Genomic DNA, 20,437 nt, shown 5'->3' on the forward strand with positions numbered 1-20,437 from the left:
ACCCACAGCACCTGTTGACTTCTGCGTGAGAACTTCTGAGAACTGGATTCTGTCTCCTGCAGAGACACGGAATCCAAGTATATCATTAGTAATGTTGCTTTATACCATGAAGCAGTTGAAATGACTTCTCCAGGCTGGCTGAGAGTGGATGCTTTTACCTACAGGAACACCTAAGGCTTTTGTGCTGTTGTTTAGCCCTATCTTCTCTCTGTCCTTCCCCAGGGTGATTTTGGGCATGGTTACCCTGGGTAACATGCTTTCTTCACTACTTGCTGGAAAAGTTCAGCCTTCTGATGAAGTCAGCAAAGTAATCTACAAGCAATTTAAACAGGTAAGGAGGTCTATTCTACAACTCCTAGTTCTCTGGTTTAAAGGACTACTGTAGGTGTCCTAACACTACAGTGGCATCCAGTTGGGTAAGATTTACCTGGGACCATACAGAGCAGCCGTTACTGAGCACGGACATAGTCTGAACTCTGTCCTAGGTCACTCAATAGCTCCCAGGTTTGTGTTGTGGCTCTATATTGCACCGTTTGATTACTTTAACAGGCTTTCTTCTAGCATGCTTGTTCTTTCCTCCTTTCCCAAAAACTCCAGCACAAATCTGGGCAATGTAACCATCCAGAGGAAGAGACAGGAAGATGTTGAAACAGCTCTTCTAAATAATTTTTGTATCAGCTAAAAACAAGCAACCGTTTGCCTTTTGTATTAGATGCCTTGCTGAAACAGGGGGATGGCTGTTGAAAGCTGATGTTGTCAAGACGTGAATTTTTATGTTAGCCAGTTTTCACCTGTCCATCCAATGTAGCATGCCAAGATACCAGAACTTCACAGCTGTGTGGGTGCTCTTCTAAAAATATATAAGTATTGTTGTTGCTGGTTTGCTTCGTTTTCAGAAAGAGGATTTTGTTTTTAATATGGAATACTTGACCTAGTTTTTACCAGGCTTTTAGCTTCAACACTGTCTCATAGCAGATGATGTGCTGTATGCCAGAAGTATGTGTAATGCTTCAGTTCAGTCTACAACCTACCAAGTCTCTGAGGTTGAGAAAGGATGCTAGTTCTTTATGGACAAATGTAAATGTGTTTTTTCCTTCCCAGACAGATAATCAAGCATCAGGTGGAAATGTGGTGCGTAACAAAACTGCGTAGTTCATGTTCTCCCTCACTCGGACACCTTAAGAGTTTCTGGGGCTGGTGGTGTGCAATCATTTCTGTAGCTACACTGCTGTTAGCTGTAGTAGCCAATTCTCTGCGCTTCTGCAGTTGTGGCTTTTTTCCATGGGCAGCTTGGAGTTTCTCATGCTTCTTCAGTAAAGAACAGCTTAACCGTTTCTTTTCTCTTTAGTTCTGAATTTTTTTCTTGGTGGAGGATGAAAGAGGCGTGACACAAGTAGTGGTATTGCTAACATGCTAACTAAAAGCATCATTCATTGGTTCTTTTCCATTTGGATTGATTGATGATTTAATGGAGAAACATGGTTAAATACACATAACCTCAGAAGTATTGTGGATTTTGCTTTTTCTTACCACTTCAGTCAAGCTTACTTGGCTTGTTTACTGGTGAAATTGGGAAAACGGATCATCTGTGTCACTGAAATGACTTGGAATATCCTACAGTTAGGATGTGTACCACAGCATGTATCAATAAGAGGTCAGCTTAGCCTGTGACTACCAAGACAAAGCTATCTTTTGGCAACGCAGGAAGCTTTCTTTGATCACCACAATTATTTTGTGGCTATCTCTTAGAATGGAAAAGTAATGGTTATAGCTTTTTTTTTTTAAAGTCTCCAGTAGGATAACACTCTAGGGCTTTGAAACTCTAGTCACAGGATAATTTGCCAATCCAAACAAGTGCTGTGTGTTAGCGGGGAGGAGGGCCATTCTTGTGGAGTCAGATGTCGGTTCCAGTAGTTTGGGGTCTCTTCACCTCCTCTTCCTCAAAGGATCTTTGCATCAACTACTAACATGTGTTAGGTGTGGTGCAGACATGGCCTTAGCAGACTTCTTGTCTGCCTTTACCAGAAAACAGGGCTGGGCCATGGTCTCTGAGGCTTTCTTGTTACTATTCCTAGTGTTTAATTGTTACCCTGTTCCCTGGTGTGATTTTGGTTAGTGTCCTAAACCATTCAGCACTCTGCTAAACAATGCAAGGCCTGGTGTCCCCAGCATCTCTGGAGGACCAGAGCCTACCTCTGGGGAAGGAGAGAATTTAGTTGTAAGGCCATGAGTAGTGCCATGTCACTTGCCCTTAGAGCCAAACAAGCAGTCCTAGTCATGTGCAGTGTAGTAGTATGTGCCTAGGCTAATTGTAAAGACTTAGTAGGTTTAAAAAAAAATGCCTAAATGTGGGAAAACTCGTGGGCAAAATTTTTAGGGAGGTTGAATGAGCAGTAGTGAGACAGGTGAAAACTCTGTGGGAGTTCTGTTAAATTTCCATTAAGCATTTCAAAACATGTTTATGTCTTCACAGTTGTCTCAGTGCTGCCCATGGGCTGCTTGTCCTGGTTATCTTTAGCCTACCCAGTCCCTGAAAACAGGTCTATTGATTATACACAATCAGATGGCAAGGGGCTGTACCCCTTTGGTGAGCTTTGAACTTAGGTTCAAAAGTTAGGTTTTGCACGTACATTTGCACAAAACTGCTTGTCAGTGGTGGTGACTATAGTTGCGTCGATGTGGCAGTAAGTCCAGATTTCCCCCCACCCCTTGTCTGGCCCACAAGCTTAAGGATTGATGCTTCAGTATGCACTATAGCCTGCTGGTCCCTTAAGCACAGGCTGCTGGGAATCCTTTTGATCTCTTCTAACTCACAGTATGGAGACCAGAGCTCTGTGTTTCAGTGCAGCAAAACTGTTCATGCTGTGGCATTTATTCCTCAGCCACAAGCTGAGCTCACTGCAGGATAAAGGCTTTTTCAATCTGCAGTACAAGACTTTTCTTTGCTGTAAATTCCTTTGATCCCCTTTAATGAAAGTGTCAAATGGTGGGTGCTGCTGTTACCTGGGGAGAGTCACTTGGGTAATAGACCTATTGCTGCTGCTTAATATATGTTAAAGCATGTAGGAAGCACAGTTTTACGCATTCGTTCAAATGGTTCCAGCAGGTAATTAGCTAAGTGTTTCAGAAGGACCTGTATTCTTTCTACAGAGTCAAAACAGGGTCCTTCCTTCTCTAGTCTTAGCAAAGTTGAACTTCACTAAAAATGAATTCTTAATTCTCAGTTCCTTGATGTGCACACTAAATATAGTGTTAGCTGAGCAATCTTCACCCTTGGTTTTGTTTTGTCTGGGCTTTTCTCTTCCCCTGCTGCCTTCGCAGATAGTATTCACTTCCACAATGATTTGCGGCCTGATTCATTCACTCTTTCCCAGTCTTGCTAGAGTAAAACCACCAAGTATAATGAGTTTTATGGTAACTTCTTTTGTTAAATACACGGAACACTTGACCTTCTTCCATTATTAACGTTTTTTAGATATTCAGTACGTTCAGTATATTCATTATGTTTACAGAATCAGAATTAATACCTTCATGTAGTGCTTCGTTTTCATGTTTTGTTTTCTTGGAAATCAGAAACAAAGAAAACTGATCTTCTAAGTTGGCTTTGATTTGTTAGCGTTTTACAATACTTCAGATGGGAGCAGTGTATAAATGCTGATGTATTATTTTTAATGCTGCACGAAGTGTATGGGGATTATTGACCACTAAACATGTAAAGGACCATTTTATTTAAGTTTTGTAACTCTCTCCTCAGATTAACCTGAAAGACAACTTGGGGAAACTCTCTCATATTCTAGAAATAGACCACTTCGCTCTAGTGGTTCATGAACAAATTCAATGTGAGTATGATGTACTGCACTTTGTAAGAGGTAATCTTTGAGTGGTAACAAGAAACAAGTACAAGTGTGAGTGTGTAAGGAAGCTTTGAAGAACCCAAATCCTCTTCCTGCATATGTAACTATGTGCTACTAACACTTCATAAGACACTAGTACTTTAATACTTGAGGAATAAATGTTAAATCCATTAATAACTTCACATACTGTAATGTACCTGCTTGTGGAGCAGGTTACTGCTCAGAACCAAATGCCTGAGTCTACTTCACTGTACAGTGGCTTTGTTAGTAGCATTAAGCCAATGAATAAGCTTCTGCAGTACAACTGATCTTTGCTTCTTCCTACTTGTGTCATGCAACTTCTAGTAGTTCGATCACAGTGAGTGTCCCAGGTTAACTACACTTCAATTTTTTGCCTTTCTAAAGCAAAACCTTTATTACAGCTAAATAAAGTTTAGTAAGATCTAGATGTCAGCACTGAGATCACCATCTCAAGACAGCTTAATATTTTTTTCCTGTTTATTTTTTTTAAACTAACTTACTCCCCTTTACTTGATATTTTTCTGCCAAACTCTACTTTTCTTCATTTTTCTCAAAACTCTTTACACTGCCTTCTTTATGGACTGGAAATGACTAAATAAATCTTCAAAGCTAGGGTATGTCACTGTTATATGTGAATAATTATTTTTTCCTGTTTTATCTTCCTTATAGCAGGCAACTTGCAAAATTACAAAACACTGAGAAACTAAACTAAAACCAGAAATAAGACTCACTAGATAAATTTATCTGACAGCTAGCTGAATTATAACTGTAAATGAAAAATAGTAATCAAATTTGGGCTTGTTCCCAGATAACCTCCATAAGGATGTGCTTTTGACTCTGTGCTGACTATTTATAAACCTGGAATCTCATTGAAGCCTGCAGTGGAACAAAGATTGAGTAAATGAAAAGTCCAGGACAATCCAGCTGGCTGAAAAACTGAGCATATAAGTAGGCTAAACGTCTTAGTACAGCCAGACTTTAGGAACAGGGAACTTAGACCATGGATAAAGGGCCAGAGGTCACTTGGCCACTTGGTTCTCAGGTCAAAGGCTTATGCTCACAGTGAAAAATCCCTTGAACCTGTGCTCCCAATTCAGCAATGATTAGATGGTTAATAAGTTTTTTGGGTATAAATGGGAAAATGTTGTATTTTGATTTTTACACTAATTCTGTATTTGACAGTGGTGTAGGAAGATGGTAGTGTTGCATGTCCTTCTCTAGTGGCCCCTGGTTGAAACAGGATAATATCAGTTTGCAGCTGTTTCAAGGAGAGTCACCGAAACTAATGTATGGGGAAAATATGTTTTATAACAAGAGGATTTGATTTGAATTTTCATGTCAAGAAAAGTAAATCTGACGGACCCTTATCCTTCATTCCATAATGTTTCAGTTTCTATATCCCTGTTGTTGAGGAGCCTTTTTAAAATGAAAATCCTTGCCACTTGCTGTGCGACTGTTCGTCAAGATGCCGTTTGGGTTCCCCCTCAATGTACAAGGGTCATCAGTGATAACCAGCTCCACCAATGGGCCCTGACACGTGGAGCTGGGTTGGCTTGGCACCTGCCTTTACAAACAGTGCCATTAAAACCAAGTGGGATGATGTGGTTTTGTGCCTCCTAAAGCCAGAATCCCTTCTCTGTTTCTGTGCAGATCACACTGATGGTTCCTCCAGTAAGCGGCAAATGGTGTTTGGCATCGTTACAGCCATTGACCTGCTTAACTTTGTGACGGTGCGAGAACGGGAAAGGAAGTCCAGCTAAAGTCAAGTAGCAATGTGGAGCCTCTTCAACAACATTTTGCAATCTCCAACAAAGAATCAGGTTTATTTCTTAGGTAGAATGGTCTGTTCTTAGGGTGTTGGTTTTTTTTAAATTCTGAAAATAAGCAGTTAGCTATCCTGGTGTCAGCTATACAACCAGTGCATTTTGCTGTATTGCACAGCTTCTGGGGACTTGTTTCATAATCAGGTTACAGGATATTTCTTATCAAGACAATTTATTTTTTTACCTATATATATGTAAAAATATTGCCTAAATTAACTGGTATGTTCCTTACTTGTTATGTCTAAAGTCTGGCTTTACAAAACATTGTTTCGGATTCATAAAATGTGTTGAAATAAAGAGTTACATAAGCAGAGGCCCAAGAGAGCTCTGGAAAGTTTTGGAATTTTTTTTTGTGCAGGGGTGTTAAGTTAGGTAATACCTGTGTGGAGACAAAAATGGGACTGGGGCATGGGGAGAAGAAAGGGGGATTTCCCTTTGGTGACATCAATATAAAGCAAGAGGAAATCCTGAGAGCTGGAGTTGAGGCTTGTTTCAACCAGCTGCTCTGAGGAAAAACTGACTTGAGTGGAAGCCTGACAGTGAAGTGACAAACGTGAACGAGTGGCTTTGTTCTACGTGGTGCGCTGGCTTTCACTGCAAAGACAGACCTTTCTTTTCTTCCAATTTTACCCTGTTAAGTAAGCACAAGTGAAAAGATTAAAAGGCAAGATCAAGCTTCTTGCCTGAAGGTTTTTGAAAATCACACTGTTTCATCTAGTACCTTCCCCTTACCTCCCCACCCTCTTATTTATCTTAAAGTGCTTCTTCTTATGCCTGTTTTAGAAGAGCCAAAGGTAATCTGTCAAGAGCTGTAAACTCTTTCAAGTCCTGCTCAAGTGCTCCTACACTGTGTAGCACCTTATTCTAGGACAGAAACACTACTACTAATTGAATTCACTGTAGCCAAGCTTGGAAGTAACTGGCAAACATGGTGTGGACTGGTAATGTCAAGAGTACACAAGAGTAACATGCAGTAGGTCTGTGCAGCTACAACTTTTCACCACTTCCGTAACTCTGGCTTCAGTAATGTTTGACTTGCGTAGCCATGGCACAGTTTGGCACTAGCAGTCCTGTCCGTATGCTGCTATGCTCAGGCTACTGATTGCTATTAGTGGTAATGATAAGTGAAATCACACTGTGGTTACAGGAGAAAAGTAGCTGGTTTTCTTCTTCATAAAGACTGCTCTAATCCTCTTCTGACTGGTCTTTTGCCAAGAATAAAGTTTTTGATCAGCAAGAGTGGCACTTTTCTTAGTTTGTGTCTCTTTGCACTGAAGTAGAAGAATACTATTTAGGCTGGGGTTATTGCTGGTAGGATAGCAAAGTTTTGGGGTTTGTTTTTTCTTTAAAAAAAAAAAAAGCTGAAAGAAGTTGTGAGTCAGCTAAGAGAAAACAAAGGGGTTATTTAAAAATCACAGTTACGACCTCCTGTATATAGATTTATTTCTACCTTGCTGGCCTCCCTATGGCAGTGGAATTTGCTGCACATTTTGCAAGGGTGTGCCCAGAGGAGAGAGGTGGTGGAAGCCGCCCTGTCCCGTGTCAGTGCTGAGCAAAGAACATCAAACAGAGCCCTTGCAGTTGTGCCTTGGGTGATGCTGGCCTGAGAAGGGAGGCAAGAGCTCAAAGCCAAAGAAGTGACACCAGTGATAGTGTCTGCCTGCCGGCAGTGTGACAGCCTGGTTTGTTTTCTGACTGCTTCTCTCTCACCTTAAATTTGTGAATGTTAAGTACTTTGTTGTAATAATAAAAACCCCAGCTTGGGTGCTCTGACTAGTGGAAAGCTGAACTAGTGTGAGTATCAGATGTTTGTACCTGTGCATTAAAGACATTGTTTTCAAATCTGGATTAGCTTTTCTAGGCTGAACAGCTCTGTCTTACCTCTGTTGCTGCTTGGCAGAGCCTAATAATTCATCTTTCAAACTATTTTTTAGATACTTCCCAAGGACTCATAAATAACTTAGCACAGTTAAGGGCATGGTCTTTGATCTTAGCACTTTTAACATCCTTTATGTTTCTCAGTATAGAGAGTCTGTGAATGGTCAGTTGTATCCCTTGAGACATTAGTATTTCAGCCAAGTTTCTAAACTCCTTTCTCAATTATTTCAAATACTGCTGTCAGATATATTTTCAGATCTATTCTTAATTTACAGGGAAGGCTGAGGGACTTATTTCTTTGATTATTTGTATTTTTACTGTATCCATTGTTTCCCATGCTGTTAAAAGAACCTGTGTACTTCACTAGATGCTACTAACTGAAGGATTTGTTGCAATCGTAGCTGCCACTGCTGCTAAATTTTGGCATTACTGTTGCCCTTGAAAATTTACTTCACTTGCTTTTATCTGATTTTTCCCATTTTCCATCTGACCTTTGGTGTCAGTTGGGGGGTGTGTGCTTAAGTGTTTGGGGTTTTTTTTCGTTTTATTTTTGTGCCTGTAAAAGTTCCATGTTCCAACCTAACTGAATTCAGCAAAAAATAGGAGGGTAGAAGGAGATTCCCAAAGCTGCTTTCAGAACAGCAGTACAAGAGAGAAGTTAGAGTTGGGGCAGCAGCAGATTAATGGGTAGCTTCACTTGTGACACAGAGAAAAGTGTAAAGATTTTAATTTGCTTTTTTAGTTTACCATTCATAAATTAATCTGTAGCATCATGAAATCAGGTGGTATTGCTGACTAAGAAAGAAGGAGTGGTTAGGGTCTGAAGCAATCCAAGTAAGCCAAAATATCCAAGACATCCACCTGTGCCGCTCTGCCTATGTGGTTTGGTAAGAGCAGGAGGTGTCTCCTCTTCTACGCTGGCACAAGGAGGAAACAGTGGCCACCAGCCACTCTTATTCACAGCGGCAACCCTGTTTGACCAGAGGAATTGGGGAAATAAATGGAGTTGCTGAATGACTGCAAAACTTTCCAGAGCTCTTCCCTATAGTAGGGATGAAGGCAGCAAAGAGAAGGGGACAGAGTATCCTGCGAAGTTGAAGTTTCTCTGATGCAAAAGCTTATGAGCATGATGCTTTTTTGTGTGTGTGGGAATGTTGTTACTAGCCTGGTCCTGCTGAGTAGTGGTAAGGCTGGATTAATGCTTTACTCATCTGTTTCAAATACTATGAGAACCAAGAAAGATATTGCAGTTTGTTTGTTAGGTCTTTAACCTGAAGTTCAAGTCCAGAGCTTGAACAGAACTGTATTTTTTTCTGAAGTGGGTGTCTGCATCTTCTGTTTACCTGTGCTGATTATGCAATTGCTACTCAACCTGAAAACTATTTTGCACATGGATGTTTGTATCGACAATTTATGCTGTATTTGTTTGTCACTGTAAGAGAATATCAGTCCTTTTGGTCTAATGTGAGCTCAGCAAAAATACTTTCATTTTCTAACCTGAAGAAAATTATCCAGTAAAATCTGTATTAATATTTTGCAAGCAGTTACCAGGCAATGACTTAAGGATCATTGTGAAGTCATTGTATCCAATATTACTTCCCGCTTCTTCCACAAGCTGTGGCTGACTCCAGAAGTTTGTCTAACTGAGGTTCCTCTAAGCAGCCAGGCCGGTCTCATTTGCCCACCAAGCTTGTCGCTAAATGGTTTTTGAAAACGTCTGCTTGCAGTTAAGAATTTCACACAACATGCTCACTGTCAGGAGTTGCCTACCATTGCCACTGTCATCCAACAGCCTTTCTTACTGCATAGCGTCAACATGCTACCATCACAAAGGAAGGACTTCTTATGCTTTAAGGAGCCCAGAAAAATCAATACTGTGCGCTGTATTTATTGCACAAATGTTCACAAATGTACAATATAAAGAGTTCAATAAAAGCTGTTTAATTGCAGAATGACTCTGGGTTTTTTTAATGGCAGTTCAAGTTGAAAGCATATTGGGCAGTAGACTGTAAGAAATTTCTGTCGGCTGCAGAGGACCTCTTGCTTTCAGTGTGTGGACTGCAATGCTCTGCAGTTCTTTTCTTCTGTCTCCAGAGAGCTGCTGATGTGGCAGGACTGTCGGTGAGCCCCCATGGTCTGCTTCTCACGGCTGGCTTTACTACAATCCTGCTGTTTCTGTACAGGGTAGGAAAGGAAAGATGTAGAGCTAGGGCTCCAATGCCACTGGTGAAGTTCCTAGAGCAACGGGTGCCTGCGTGGTCAATTGGATAGATATTTCTGAATAAATGCAAGGGGTATGGGCCAGCCTTTGTGGCTGTGGAAGGCAATGTCTTTTGGGAATTATGGTGAAGCTGTAATGTTAAAAGGTGCGTGAATTCAAGTGAAGCGCGTGGGTGGTGTTCTGTGGCTAAGGAGCAGCTGGGAGAAACCGAAGGGACTGGCTGTGTTAGTTCAGAGCTATTTATTTGTGCTGCCACTCAGCATCTTGGTCGATTGTGCAAGTTAAACCAGGGTGAAGGTGGTTTATATCTGCTAGGCAAGTGAGCAAACCCCTCATCCCTTGGGTTTTTGGTCCCCATTTCCTTACGTGGTCAGTCCTTGCTCAACCCCATCCAAATAGCTTGAGACCCTGTCAGCCAATCTCACTGGGACGTTGTTCCATCTCGCAGAGACACGGGGGAAGGCTGGTGGGTGGAGAAGTGCGGGGGGGTCCTCTGCCTGCCTCGGGTGCCAGGGCCAGTCCTGCCGACGTGCGGCATGAACTTGCTGACTCACTCGCCTGCATGCCGGGTTTTCTTTTATGGGACTCCCACAGAGTGCTCTGTCCTCAGCGTTATCTTCTCACTCCTGATCCAGCGTGCTCTCCAGCAGCATGGGGTGACTCACACAACAAATGATACACTAAACTTTCTTTACCTTACACATCCTTTTCATGTGATCAGCTGAAATGCTGTCGTTGCCAGCAGCGATTGCAGATCACTGCCTTAACTTTACCGTTTGGCACTCTACTCGGAGGCAAAAAGGATCCTGATCTTGCAGTCTGACAAGCAGAAGGCTGACGTCGCTCCCAGGCTCACCCGTGCAAGGAAAAGAGTATTTCAGCAGAAAGGCCAAAGGCTAACAGAGCAGCAGGCAGCAGACGGGATCAAGTTCCACCTGCCAGCAGGCTAAAGGCATGCCTACCCCAGCCACAGCCCCTGCTCTGTGCTGCTGCTCCTGCCACTGGTCACAAACAGGGAGCTGGACCAGTTAAATAACACCCTAGCAAGGTAGATGGGGGCAGTTTTAGCCAGTGCAGCCATTGAAGAGAAACATCCAGGGCTCCTTGGCATGCCCCAAGGGTGTCCCGTTAGCAGCAGCCCCCAGGTTGGAGTGTTGTGCGCAGGGAACTACACACACCCCACTTTTGCAGGAGGCAAGACCTTTCCCGACTGCTGAGGCACTGCCTCATGGCACTGCTAGGACTGAGCTGGCCCTGGGTGCAGAGGTGCCCCTCCTTACGGGTCGCCGATGCAGGGAAAATTACTGAGTACAATCTGCTGTACTGCCTCTGGAGATAAACGGAGGACTTCAGTCTGGAAAACTACTGTACAGAAGCAATAAATTCCCTTTGGGAAAAAAAAATAAGCACCACCAATCCACACTTGAGTTGCTGATGGAAGTGCCACTACCTTTTGCCACTGTAAAGGCAGACGTGTTTGAGCTTTGCTCATGAAATATTCCTGAAGGTGTTCTTCACCAATACGGGCTTATCGGAAGAGGAGCTGTGGAGAGGGAAGCGGCTGCGCGCAGGCGTGCGGAGGCTCGGCCCCTGGCAGGGCACAAGGAGCCCGGCTCACACCAGGCTGCTGGTCCCGCTTGCTGCGGGGTTAAATGTGTACAGCAGGGATGCTCTGTGTGCGTGTGGGTCCCACAGAGCCCGGGGCCTCTCCCTCAGTCCCTGCCTAAGCTGTGCTGCAGTCGTGCCCGTGCCCAGCCTTGCACCCAGCCACCCGCGCTGCCATCTCCCCTGCCGGCGCCCCAGCTTGTCCTCAATGCTGCCCTAGCTCTGTACAGTGAACTGCGTTGCAAACCATATCCAGCTGAAATGGAGCTTCCCCCCCCCCCCCACCACATTACCTCGTAAGTGCAATCAGTTTTCTGGTTTGTTTTTCTAGGTATCCATAATGGAGAGGGCAATGTATGAGAGGGATGGCTGGAAGGAGGATGGGAGAGAGGACTGCAGGCAAGGGTTGCTCAGCTGGGTACCCCTGCTGCATCAAACAGTGGCTCCTGCAAAGCAGGACCATCCCCGTGCCTTCCCCAAGGTCGGGAGGAACGATGCAGGAGAGCCACGCGCTGTGGCTATGTCCAACCACTGCTTCGTTCGGTGCCAAACGCCGAGAGTCACCCGGCGGCTGGAGGACGGTGAGCAAGGGGGGAGCCTGCAGGACCTGACCTGTGGTGTGGCAGTAAGAAGAACAGCCAATTCATCTGCCACCACTGCCTTAGTCTTAAGAAAAAGCTTACCCCCAGTTAGGGGAAAAGCTAAGTGCTGTTTACCCTGCAGGTCGCACTACTCTTTTGGTAGCTAAAAATATGCCATAGCTTCTTCAAACAAATACACCTTCTTTCACACCTGCCAACTCTCAGGCTTTGGAAAGTCGCTGGCCCTTCTAGTGGTAACCAGCTGGATTTGTATGCCCAAACAAAGAGAGCAAGCGGCCTGCATGCACCAACCACCCCTATATTCCCCGCATAGTGTGGTATGTAACAGTTCGCGTCCATGGGGAAACAGGAGTGAAGGCAATGTGCTGATTCACAGTGAGACTGCTGCCTTTTGGACCCATCAGGGTACGGGAATGTGCTGATCAGCCCCACGGGACAAGCACAGCGGGTCTGACCTGCGAAGGGTGGGAAACCCAGCGTGTTTGGAGCTGCTCAGGCCTTGGGTTCCTTCCAGCGTCCTGCTAAGAAAAACCAGCAGGTCTGCTCTTCCCCTGCCTGTCTCTGGAGCATAGCTCTCCCTACAGCCGACCAGCAGTAGATGTACCATCAAAGGAGGCACATCAGATGCATTGAAAACATCTGTGGGTTGTACAAACATGCTGAGCTCTCCTGAAACAGGTGGGTGGGAATGGCTTCTTCAACGCAGTTAACAAAAATGTAACTTTTCTAACCCATTTCTGCCTTGGACTGTGACAAGCTTGGGCTAGTGCACCCGACACCGAGTACCTCGCGCTGTCATACCTGTCCCTCATCCCTGACAAGGTGAGGGAGGCTAGTCAAAAAACACGGCGCTGCTCAGCAGTGTCAGTGGGGTCTAGCCACAGGCAATTAAATTCTTCATCTGGTTTTGGTAAGACTTAAATCATGGGGAGGAGGGCTTAATAAAATCCATATTTTGGACAGATGGCACATGTCATGTTTCAGCTGGAACAGTTTTACGCTAAAATAAGGCTTTTACATCAAGTGTGCTGAACAGGTGAAAAATATATTTAACAGCAAGTCACATCCTCCTTTTTTCCCAGTTTACCCATGTAATTCAGATAGTGGGTATTATAATCAATATTCCAACTCACAGTCCCATTCAGCTTGACCAGCAGTGCTTTTGACCCCATGTCCTCAGAGCCAAATGGCTTTCTCTGATGGCCAAAGATAAGACAAGGGCCAAGGAAAGCCTGTTCTGCCCTGAATTATCTTCTGGGCCTTCCCAGAACATTGCTAATCCTTCTTCTCCTGATACCCTATCAAGCCCTACCATGGAGCTTCAACTGCTTTGATGAAGCCATTTTGATTATTAAATTATATGGGAGGGGGGGAAAAAATGTGGATTTCTTCCAGCTTGGTGTAGCAGAATCAGGAACATTTTAAAACCGCACTGTCTCCTCTAGGAGAAAAAATCACAGGGGGTGGGGAGTGGATCTGCGGTCACGAAAGATCTCTCCTTCCAAGCGCCCAGAAGTAAAGCCTGAGTGCTGCACCCCTTCTGACCCCACCGAGATGAGTACTATGAAATTACCTCTGCAAAGAGTCTTTTTGATGATGCTTTAAAAGCAGAGGCCCTTTCCCGTTACATCTTCGTGTGAGAGCCAGGAGCCGTCCCGGTGCTCTCAGCCGCCTCCATCCCTCCCTGCGCCTCCCTCTCTTTTTATGGCCGGCTGGCCAGTTCTCTCCGGTTGTTGCTTCCCAGCCTGAGGACGCTGCTGTGTAGTCAGCGGGATCCTGCAAGGTAAAAGCCACAAGGTAACCGCTCAGATAAAAGGACAGGGTGGTGCACGCCTGCTGTGGAATAAACAGCTGCGCGACGTCCTCTCGTGTGTTTTTTCAACTTGGTAATGCTTAAGCACAAGCACCACAGAACGGCAAGGTAAGATTAGGTATCCAAGGGCCAGGATTTTATTAGGTGCACAGGCTGTGAAGTGCCTGGTGTGTCTGCGTGGAGTGGAAGCATGACGAGGGTGCCGGTGCAGACCCCAGCCAGCCCCCCGCGGACCAGCTCCTCCTCTGCCCTTCACCCAGGCACAGGCAAAGCAGGAAAACCCACGTCAAAACGCTCGCCGTCCTCACCTGCCGGGGGCAAAACCAGCTGCCTGCGCGCCCGTGCGGCTGATGATGCCAGAGTCAGACCGCGTAGCAGTTCTGGGGATGGTGGTGGTGGGCAAATTACTTGAGTTTTTGATCAAATTTAGCTAACAGCTTTTACCTTGCCCAAAAAAAGGGCATGGGGAAATTTTTTCGAAGTCCCCAAATTTGTCATTTAGATCTTTTCTGAAGAAAATGTTTCATTAAAAAAAAAATTTGTTAAACCCGGTATTTTATTTCAAAATTATCTTCTGTCTCTCCAAATGCCCATCCATATCTCTGTTTCATTTTAGGCTGAAAAGGTCTCCATTTCTTGCAGTTGGGTCACTGAAGGGAAGAATCTTATTTTTTACTGTGTCTTCACTTCAAGCAGTCATTGCTTCAGGAGGTAGCCAGGAAGGGGTGGCTGGGTTATTCTGTAACTGCAATGCCCAGAAAACACAATTCTTGCTGGGTTTAGGGTTATTTGCAGCCCCTTTACGAGAGACCTGCATGCTCTGCGTCACATCAGATAGCACACAAGATTTTTCTACAATGGATTACCTCTGGCAATGTTTTCCAGAGAGTTCATTTGTTGCAAAAAGACCAAAGGTAATGTCATTCCTGTGCTAATGCCTACAGCAGTCGCGTCTTTGAAAGGTTTAATTCCCAAATAACCATTCCAATAAGCCTTATTCTTACCAGATCATCTCAATAGCAGTGAAGTCTCCTTCGTGACTCTGTTTTGGGGGAGCATGACCCCAGTCTGGGCCCGATGGCTCCATGCACTGCCCCGGCCGTGGGAAGGAGCAGGGAAAGGAGGGACTGAAATTTCTGTGGGCTTTCCTTCTTCCAGTAAATCTGCACCCAGATAATTTCCTAGATGCCCAGCCTGCATTTGGGAATCACCGTGGAGCAGAAGGTGTTTGCTGCTTTCAGCTGATTTAATAGTAAAGCAGTTGCATGAGGAGCGGGAGCTAGCATGAGAAAGAAAGAGGTTTAGGGCTGGAGGTGGTGCGGAGACTAACCCTAGGTTCCCAGTGGACACAGAGAATCCATATCAGATGGCACCTAATGTAATATGTCATTTCTGTCATTGCTTATGCCTGATCCAGCAAGGCACACGCTGACACAGACGAGCCGGGTTTAAGCAGCAGGTTAAGTACAAGACATGAAATCAGATCAGAAACAAAATTCTAAAACCGCCACAAAATTGCTGGGGGGTGGCTTGAGAGCACTTCTGAAGATAAGTATGAATTAAAATGAACAATGACTTGCTTATCTCTTTTTTATATCCCAATCATTTACACTCCAAGAGCAATCAGGTGCTGGGCATAATTAGGTGTGGGGCAGGACCCAATCAGCGTCCCTCCGCAGAGCGCTTACCGCCACTCATTGGTGTCCCCTGCCACCGGGCACATATAAACTCAGCGCTGGAGTGCAGCAAAGGCACTCAGCTGATACACCGAAGGTGGTAAGTATGGCTTATCTATTACTGAACGTGCTGCTTTTCTAATGGCAGATGCATGGGAGCCATGCCTACTAACCAGATAACTTTGTTGTCGTGGAGAGGCTTAAAAAGAGGAGGAATCTGGTAGCCTCTGCTTCTCAGCCTGTTCAAAGGTTGACTCTGCTCCGGGGAGTGTCTGTGCTTTCAGCAAGATCTGAATAAATCTGAAAAATGGGGAGGTTCTGGCTTTATGCTACAAGGTCAGTTGGGCGGTGGAGCGGGTTGCCTGGAGAGCTTGTACAGTCTCCATCCTTGGAGGGTTTCAAGAGCCAGGAGGACAAAGCCCTGAGCAGCGTGGGCTGAACTTAGTGCCGACCCAGCTTTGAGCAGGAGGCTGGACAGGGGACCCCCCGAGGTCCCTTCCAGCCTGGGTCACTCTGTGATTCTGTTAAACTGATGTTGCATTTGCCTTGCTCAGTGACAGCAATACCGTTTCTTTAAAATAAAGCAATAAAATGGCATTTCGTTTTGAATGGGGCAAGTTCACATATAACTCTCTCTGCCCTGCTGAGTTCATCTTATTTTCCCTCAGTCTACTTAATGAGTGTCCTGATTTTCTTCCTTTTGAAGTTGTCAGTGCAGTCTGATAACCTAATAATTGCAATCTCCTACCTGCAAAGTACTCCATAAACATTAGCCTACGCTCTTTGTTATATATTTTCAGTAAATGGCAGCAGCTGCAGAACTGTGTGTTAGCGTGCTGGGTCTCTTGGCTTGCCTCCCAGCTCCGGTGGATATTTCCATTTATCCTTTGTCCAGTCTTGTGCTGTCTCAAGCTTCTCTATTTAGAAGAGAGTAACGGGGCTGTTGCAGGACACCTACAATAGGTCAGATGTATTTGATGGCTGATCAGACGATAGCTGAAGCTTCAGGCAGGGCTTAGGAGGAGTACTGGGACATAAGTAAGAGTTGTGGTAATGAAGAGAGGATGTATCTTCACTTGGTGATATAAAGTGACTTAAAACCGCACTGGAGGCAGTGTGGGGACATGTTTGCACTGGGCATTACTCCTCTCAGCCATCCTTGGCTGTAGTCAGACTGTCTGCTGGCCCCATGCCTCTTTCTGCCCACACTGCCCACCCAGCCTGCGTGTTCAAGGGATGTGACTGCTGAGACCATCAGCAGGGGAGCAGCTCGCTGGTGTCGTCTCAAGGCCTCCAGAAGGTACAGGAAGGTCAGATTCTTCCCATCCTGTGGTACCATTACAGGTCATCTGTCGTCTCGCATAGATGGTATTGGGGTTCAGGCAATTTTTAAGGTAACCTTCAGAACCACAGTGGTTTTAGACATATCTTAATTTAAATATGAATCCAGACCCTGGGCACAGCAATGCAGAGATTTTAGAGTGATTCATAACTGGAGGGACATCTGTGCAGTCCTGCAGCACCATGCCAGGAATTAACCAGCCTTAAGGAGATACGTGAGAAATCCTCCAGCAGAGAGGAACGTAGATGTTGACCTAGTCGAGGACCAGGTCTTGTTTCTTTGCTCTCTGAGCATCTAGAAAATATGCCTGTATCCACTTTGGGTGAGCGAACAAATGAAAGCCCCATTCTTGCTCTTTTTTTTATATGAGTTGTTAAGGGAACTGAACACAACGAGCAGAAAGCAACCTTATTTTAGAAGGTGGAAAGCCAGTAATGCTCTTCCTTCCATGAAGTCCTCCTGTGCCAGCCACCTCAGCAGGGCATGCTGCCTCCCACCCTTGGCTTTAGGGCCAGGCTGGTGGCTCCTGGCAGGGGTGACACTGGGGCCTCTGGCACTCCTCGGTGGTGGCAAGGGAGGTGCTCGGATGCTGCCGTTCCCAGGCGTGTGCCCGAGGGGCATCAGGTTGCTCCTGAGCCCCGCGGGGAGGTCGCCCACCCTCACCCAGGGCTCGCAGGCGGCTGTCCCCGCAGCCGAACGCGTGGTGTTGGCTCCCCTTGTGCTCTGCTGAAACGTGAAGCGGCTCTGGGGCCAGGCCCTCTCCGGCGATCCCCGCAGCTTGATGTCGCTCCAGCAGCTCCGCCGAGCTGCCCCACGGGGAAAGATGGGGCACAGGCAGCAGCCGGGGCTGGAGGGAAGAGGGGGCTTGCACGGGGTCCCGCAGCCGATGCCGACCTCCCTTGGGTCAGGGCAGGGAGCCATGTGCCGGCAAAGAGGGAAAAGACACGCAAAAGCAGCCCTAATAATTTTAGCCCCCTGCCTCTCCTCTCTTTCCAAAATGGTCGAGATGGAGATCACCAGAAAAACAAAAAGTAAAAAAAATACTCGTAAAATCTAGTTTGCCAACATTTTGGTTGGTAACCAGTGACCTCAGTTGTGAAAGCGTGATAACTGCCTCTGATACACTGTGGCTTATCTCTTCTTTATCCACAAGTGACTTTTGCTCCTTCCCAGTTAATTCATCAGGTAAACAAGGATTTGCTTGGGGAGATACACTCAAGGCCAACACAAATCCTGACTTGCAAGGAAATGAACATTTTTTTTTTTCCTTTAATCCCTCCCAAGAAGCAACGGGTTTGGGGGGGGGGGGAAGATCACTGGGAGGCAAAGTTTGCCGAGAGATTTTTTTTTTGTCAGCTGCTGGGTCCAAGCTGTTTTGGCATGACCGCCCTGCATCCTCATGGTCTCTCGCTGCTTTGTGAGTCTGGGGTCAGTGTCTCTGGAGGAGAAAAGGCAGCTCAGCGCCTGATGTGGAGGTGGCCCGGTGTCCCCTGCCTGCCATCCTGCTTTGGGCTTTGGTCATGGGGCCAGGTGGAGACACAAGGTTGTTGACCTCATCTTTGGAGATGCCCTGGCTGAGAAGAAAGCTTGGCCATGTGCCGTGGGCCATTTCAGTCCTCTGCTATTGCCAGAACAATGGTGTGGTGTATTTCTGTGTTTCAGAGACAGCCCAACACTCAGGGAGCGAACCAGAGCCCCGTCCGCCCAGCCGGTGGGGAAACAACCGGGAAAGCACGGTGCCGACCTCAGGTAGTGCCGCCGTCCTGCTTCAGAGAAGCTCCTGCCAAGTGGGTGAAAAGAGCAAACGAGCAGAAGGATGGCAGAAATGGTAATTAAGGCTGCCCTTGGGCTCACATGTCGAGCCACAAATTAATTAGCTAATCAGGACCCAGCCATAACAGCCTGCTGGCTGCTTGCCTGGCCGTTGTGAGTCAGCTGGGCTTCGCCAGCACTGCAGGCAGCCCGCGTGTCCGGGACGGGCAGAGCGGTGGCTTTATGGCCTGGGATGAAGATGGTGCTCCGCAGACCTGTTGGCCTCCGCTATCTGTGCTGTGCACCTTGGCTCCAGCATCCTCCTGTCAGCGGCCTGAATTCCCTCCCCGGGGCAGGAGCTAGAGGGGATTTCCCACATCACCTCCCCTCCACGTGGCAGCAGGCCTGGTCCTTCTGCAGGCGGTCCTCTGCGTTTAGAAACGGGGTATTTCTTTGTGTCGCTGGTTTGGTTCTACCGAATTTCGAAATTACGTCTTTGTTCTCAATCTGAAGTTAAATGTGGAAGGAAGGTCCAACACCGTGATCATGCCCTGGAGAATTTCTACCACAGTAAAGTTTATGAGAGCATTACACTTGCTCTAATTGCAAAATGCACCACCACAGTAGTGTAGGAAGACGGGACAGGCTATGCTACAACAAGCAGGTCAACGCCAACTTTCACCCTCAACCGAAGTAAGACACAAGTCTCTAACCATGACCCTACTGAGCTGCAAGATCCCTGTATTCAACAAAGGCTGAATCAAGGCAAATTCATTCTGTGAACAAGCCAGAAAAGAAACTTCCAGTTACCAAAATCATGTGTCTTTTCTCATTGTGGCTGGTTTCATTAGCACAAAAAGGTGGCTGATGAATTGCAGAGAGGATCACACCAAACCTTCCATGTAACCTTTGTTTCTGCTATTGGTCAGTAGCAAATGCTGAGAATAAACTATAAAACCAGCCTCCTTTTCTCTGCATATGCACCAGCAACACAGAGAGACCAGCACAGCAAATTACCATGTTCACAGAGCACAGGTACCATTAGAGCCAATGTGTTTAAAAGTCACTAAAGAACTTGACCTTTGCAAACTTGTTTAACCCTTTTATGGTTCCACTTTTACCTGCTCTGCTCCTATAGCTGTTCCCAATAATTTCATTTTGCCTTATTATTTGGTGCTGAGAAACAAAAAAAGTGTTTCTCAGTCACCTTCTCCAGATCCCCCAGGATTTGTCACTACCAGCCACCTGTCTCATTTCCAGTCTGATGATTCCTCCTCTATTTAAGTTGTTTTACTGTGGAACTTGCTCTGTACCCCTTTGCTGCCCTTTCCTGATGTTTTGTTTCTATCGATTCTCTTTTTTCACTTTTAATAAACTCAGGTGCCAGAGCAGGGGGGTCCTCTGGCCCTTTGAGGCCCGCTACCACTGTACAAGTATTCTCAAATTATTGCTGGGTAGACTTATCTGCAGTTTCTTCACTGCTAGGGTGAAAAATAGTGCTTTTGAGCAAATAATTAAATACAGAGCACTAAATTTTCTAGTGGAGGGGATGCTTCAATGTATGTTAGAGCAGGGGAAGATTTACTAGAGATGGTGGCCAGATGATGGTTTACCATGTACGTGGTCTAGTATACCACTCCAAAAGAGCAATTTTATGCATCTGTTAGAATTGGGTTTTTGAAATGCTGGTAGGGATGCCCCATGCAGGCTGGCCACCCTGTCTTCACACCCAAATGTAATTTCTTGCCTTTGACAACTCTTGCTCAGGTGCCTGCCTGCCCGCTTTTCCTCCCAGGTGACTGTGGGTCTCTATTTCCACAACACAGGAGCTGACCAAGACATGCCTGCTC

At 45.8% G+C, this 20,437-nt stretch overlaps 1 protein-coding gene across 7 annotated transcripts in view; it reads left to right on the top strand.

Annotated features, from left to right (window-relative positions):
* LOC104839777 (cystathionine beta-synthase-like) overlaps window positions 1-7,048 on the top strand; it is a 34,590-nt gene extending 27,542 nt beyond the window's left edge. For 6 of the 7 annotated variants that reach the window (XM_010580261.1, XM_010580262.1, XM_010580260.1 and 3 more), the window contains 3 exons: window positions 223-331; window positions 3,755-3,839; window positions 5,526-7,048. In XM_010580261.1, the coding sequence (XP_010578563.1) occupies window positions 223-331; window positions 3,755-3,839; window positions 5,526-5,635 (304 nt within the window). In that variant the 3' untranslated portion in view covers window positions 5,636-7,048. Of the gene's footprint in view, window positions 1-222; window positions 332-3,754; window positions 3,840-5,525 lie in introns of those variants that run through there. The other variant, XM_010580265.1, reaches the window with a different exon arrangement.
* The last annotated feature ends 13,389 nt before the right edge of the window (window positions 7,049-20,437 follow it).

Source organism: Haliaeetus leucocephalus, unplaced genomic scaffold (assembly GCF_000737465.1).
Source record: "Haliaeetus leucocephalus isolate CR32 unplaced genomic scaffold, Haliaeetus_leucocephalus-4.0 Scaffold702, whole genome shotgun sequence".
Lineage (NCBI taxonomy): Eukaryota > Metazoa > Chordata > Aves > Accipitriformes > Accipitridae > Haliaeetus > Haliaeetus leucocephalus.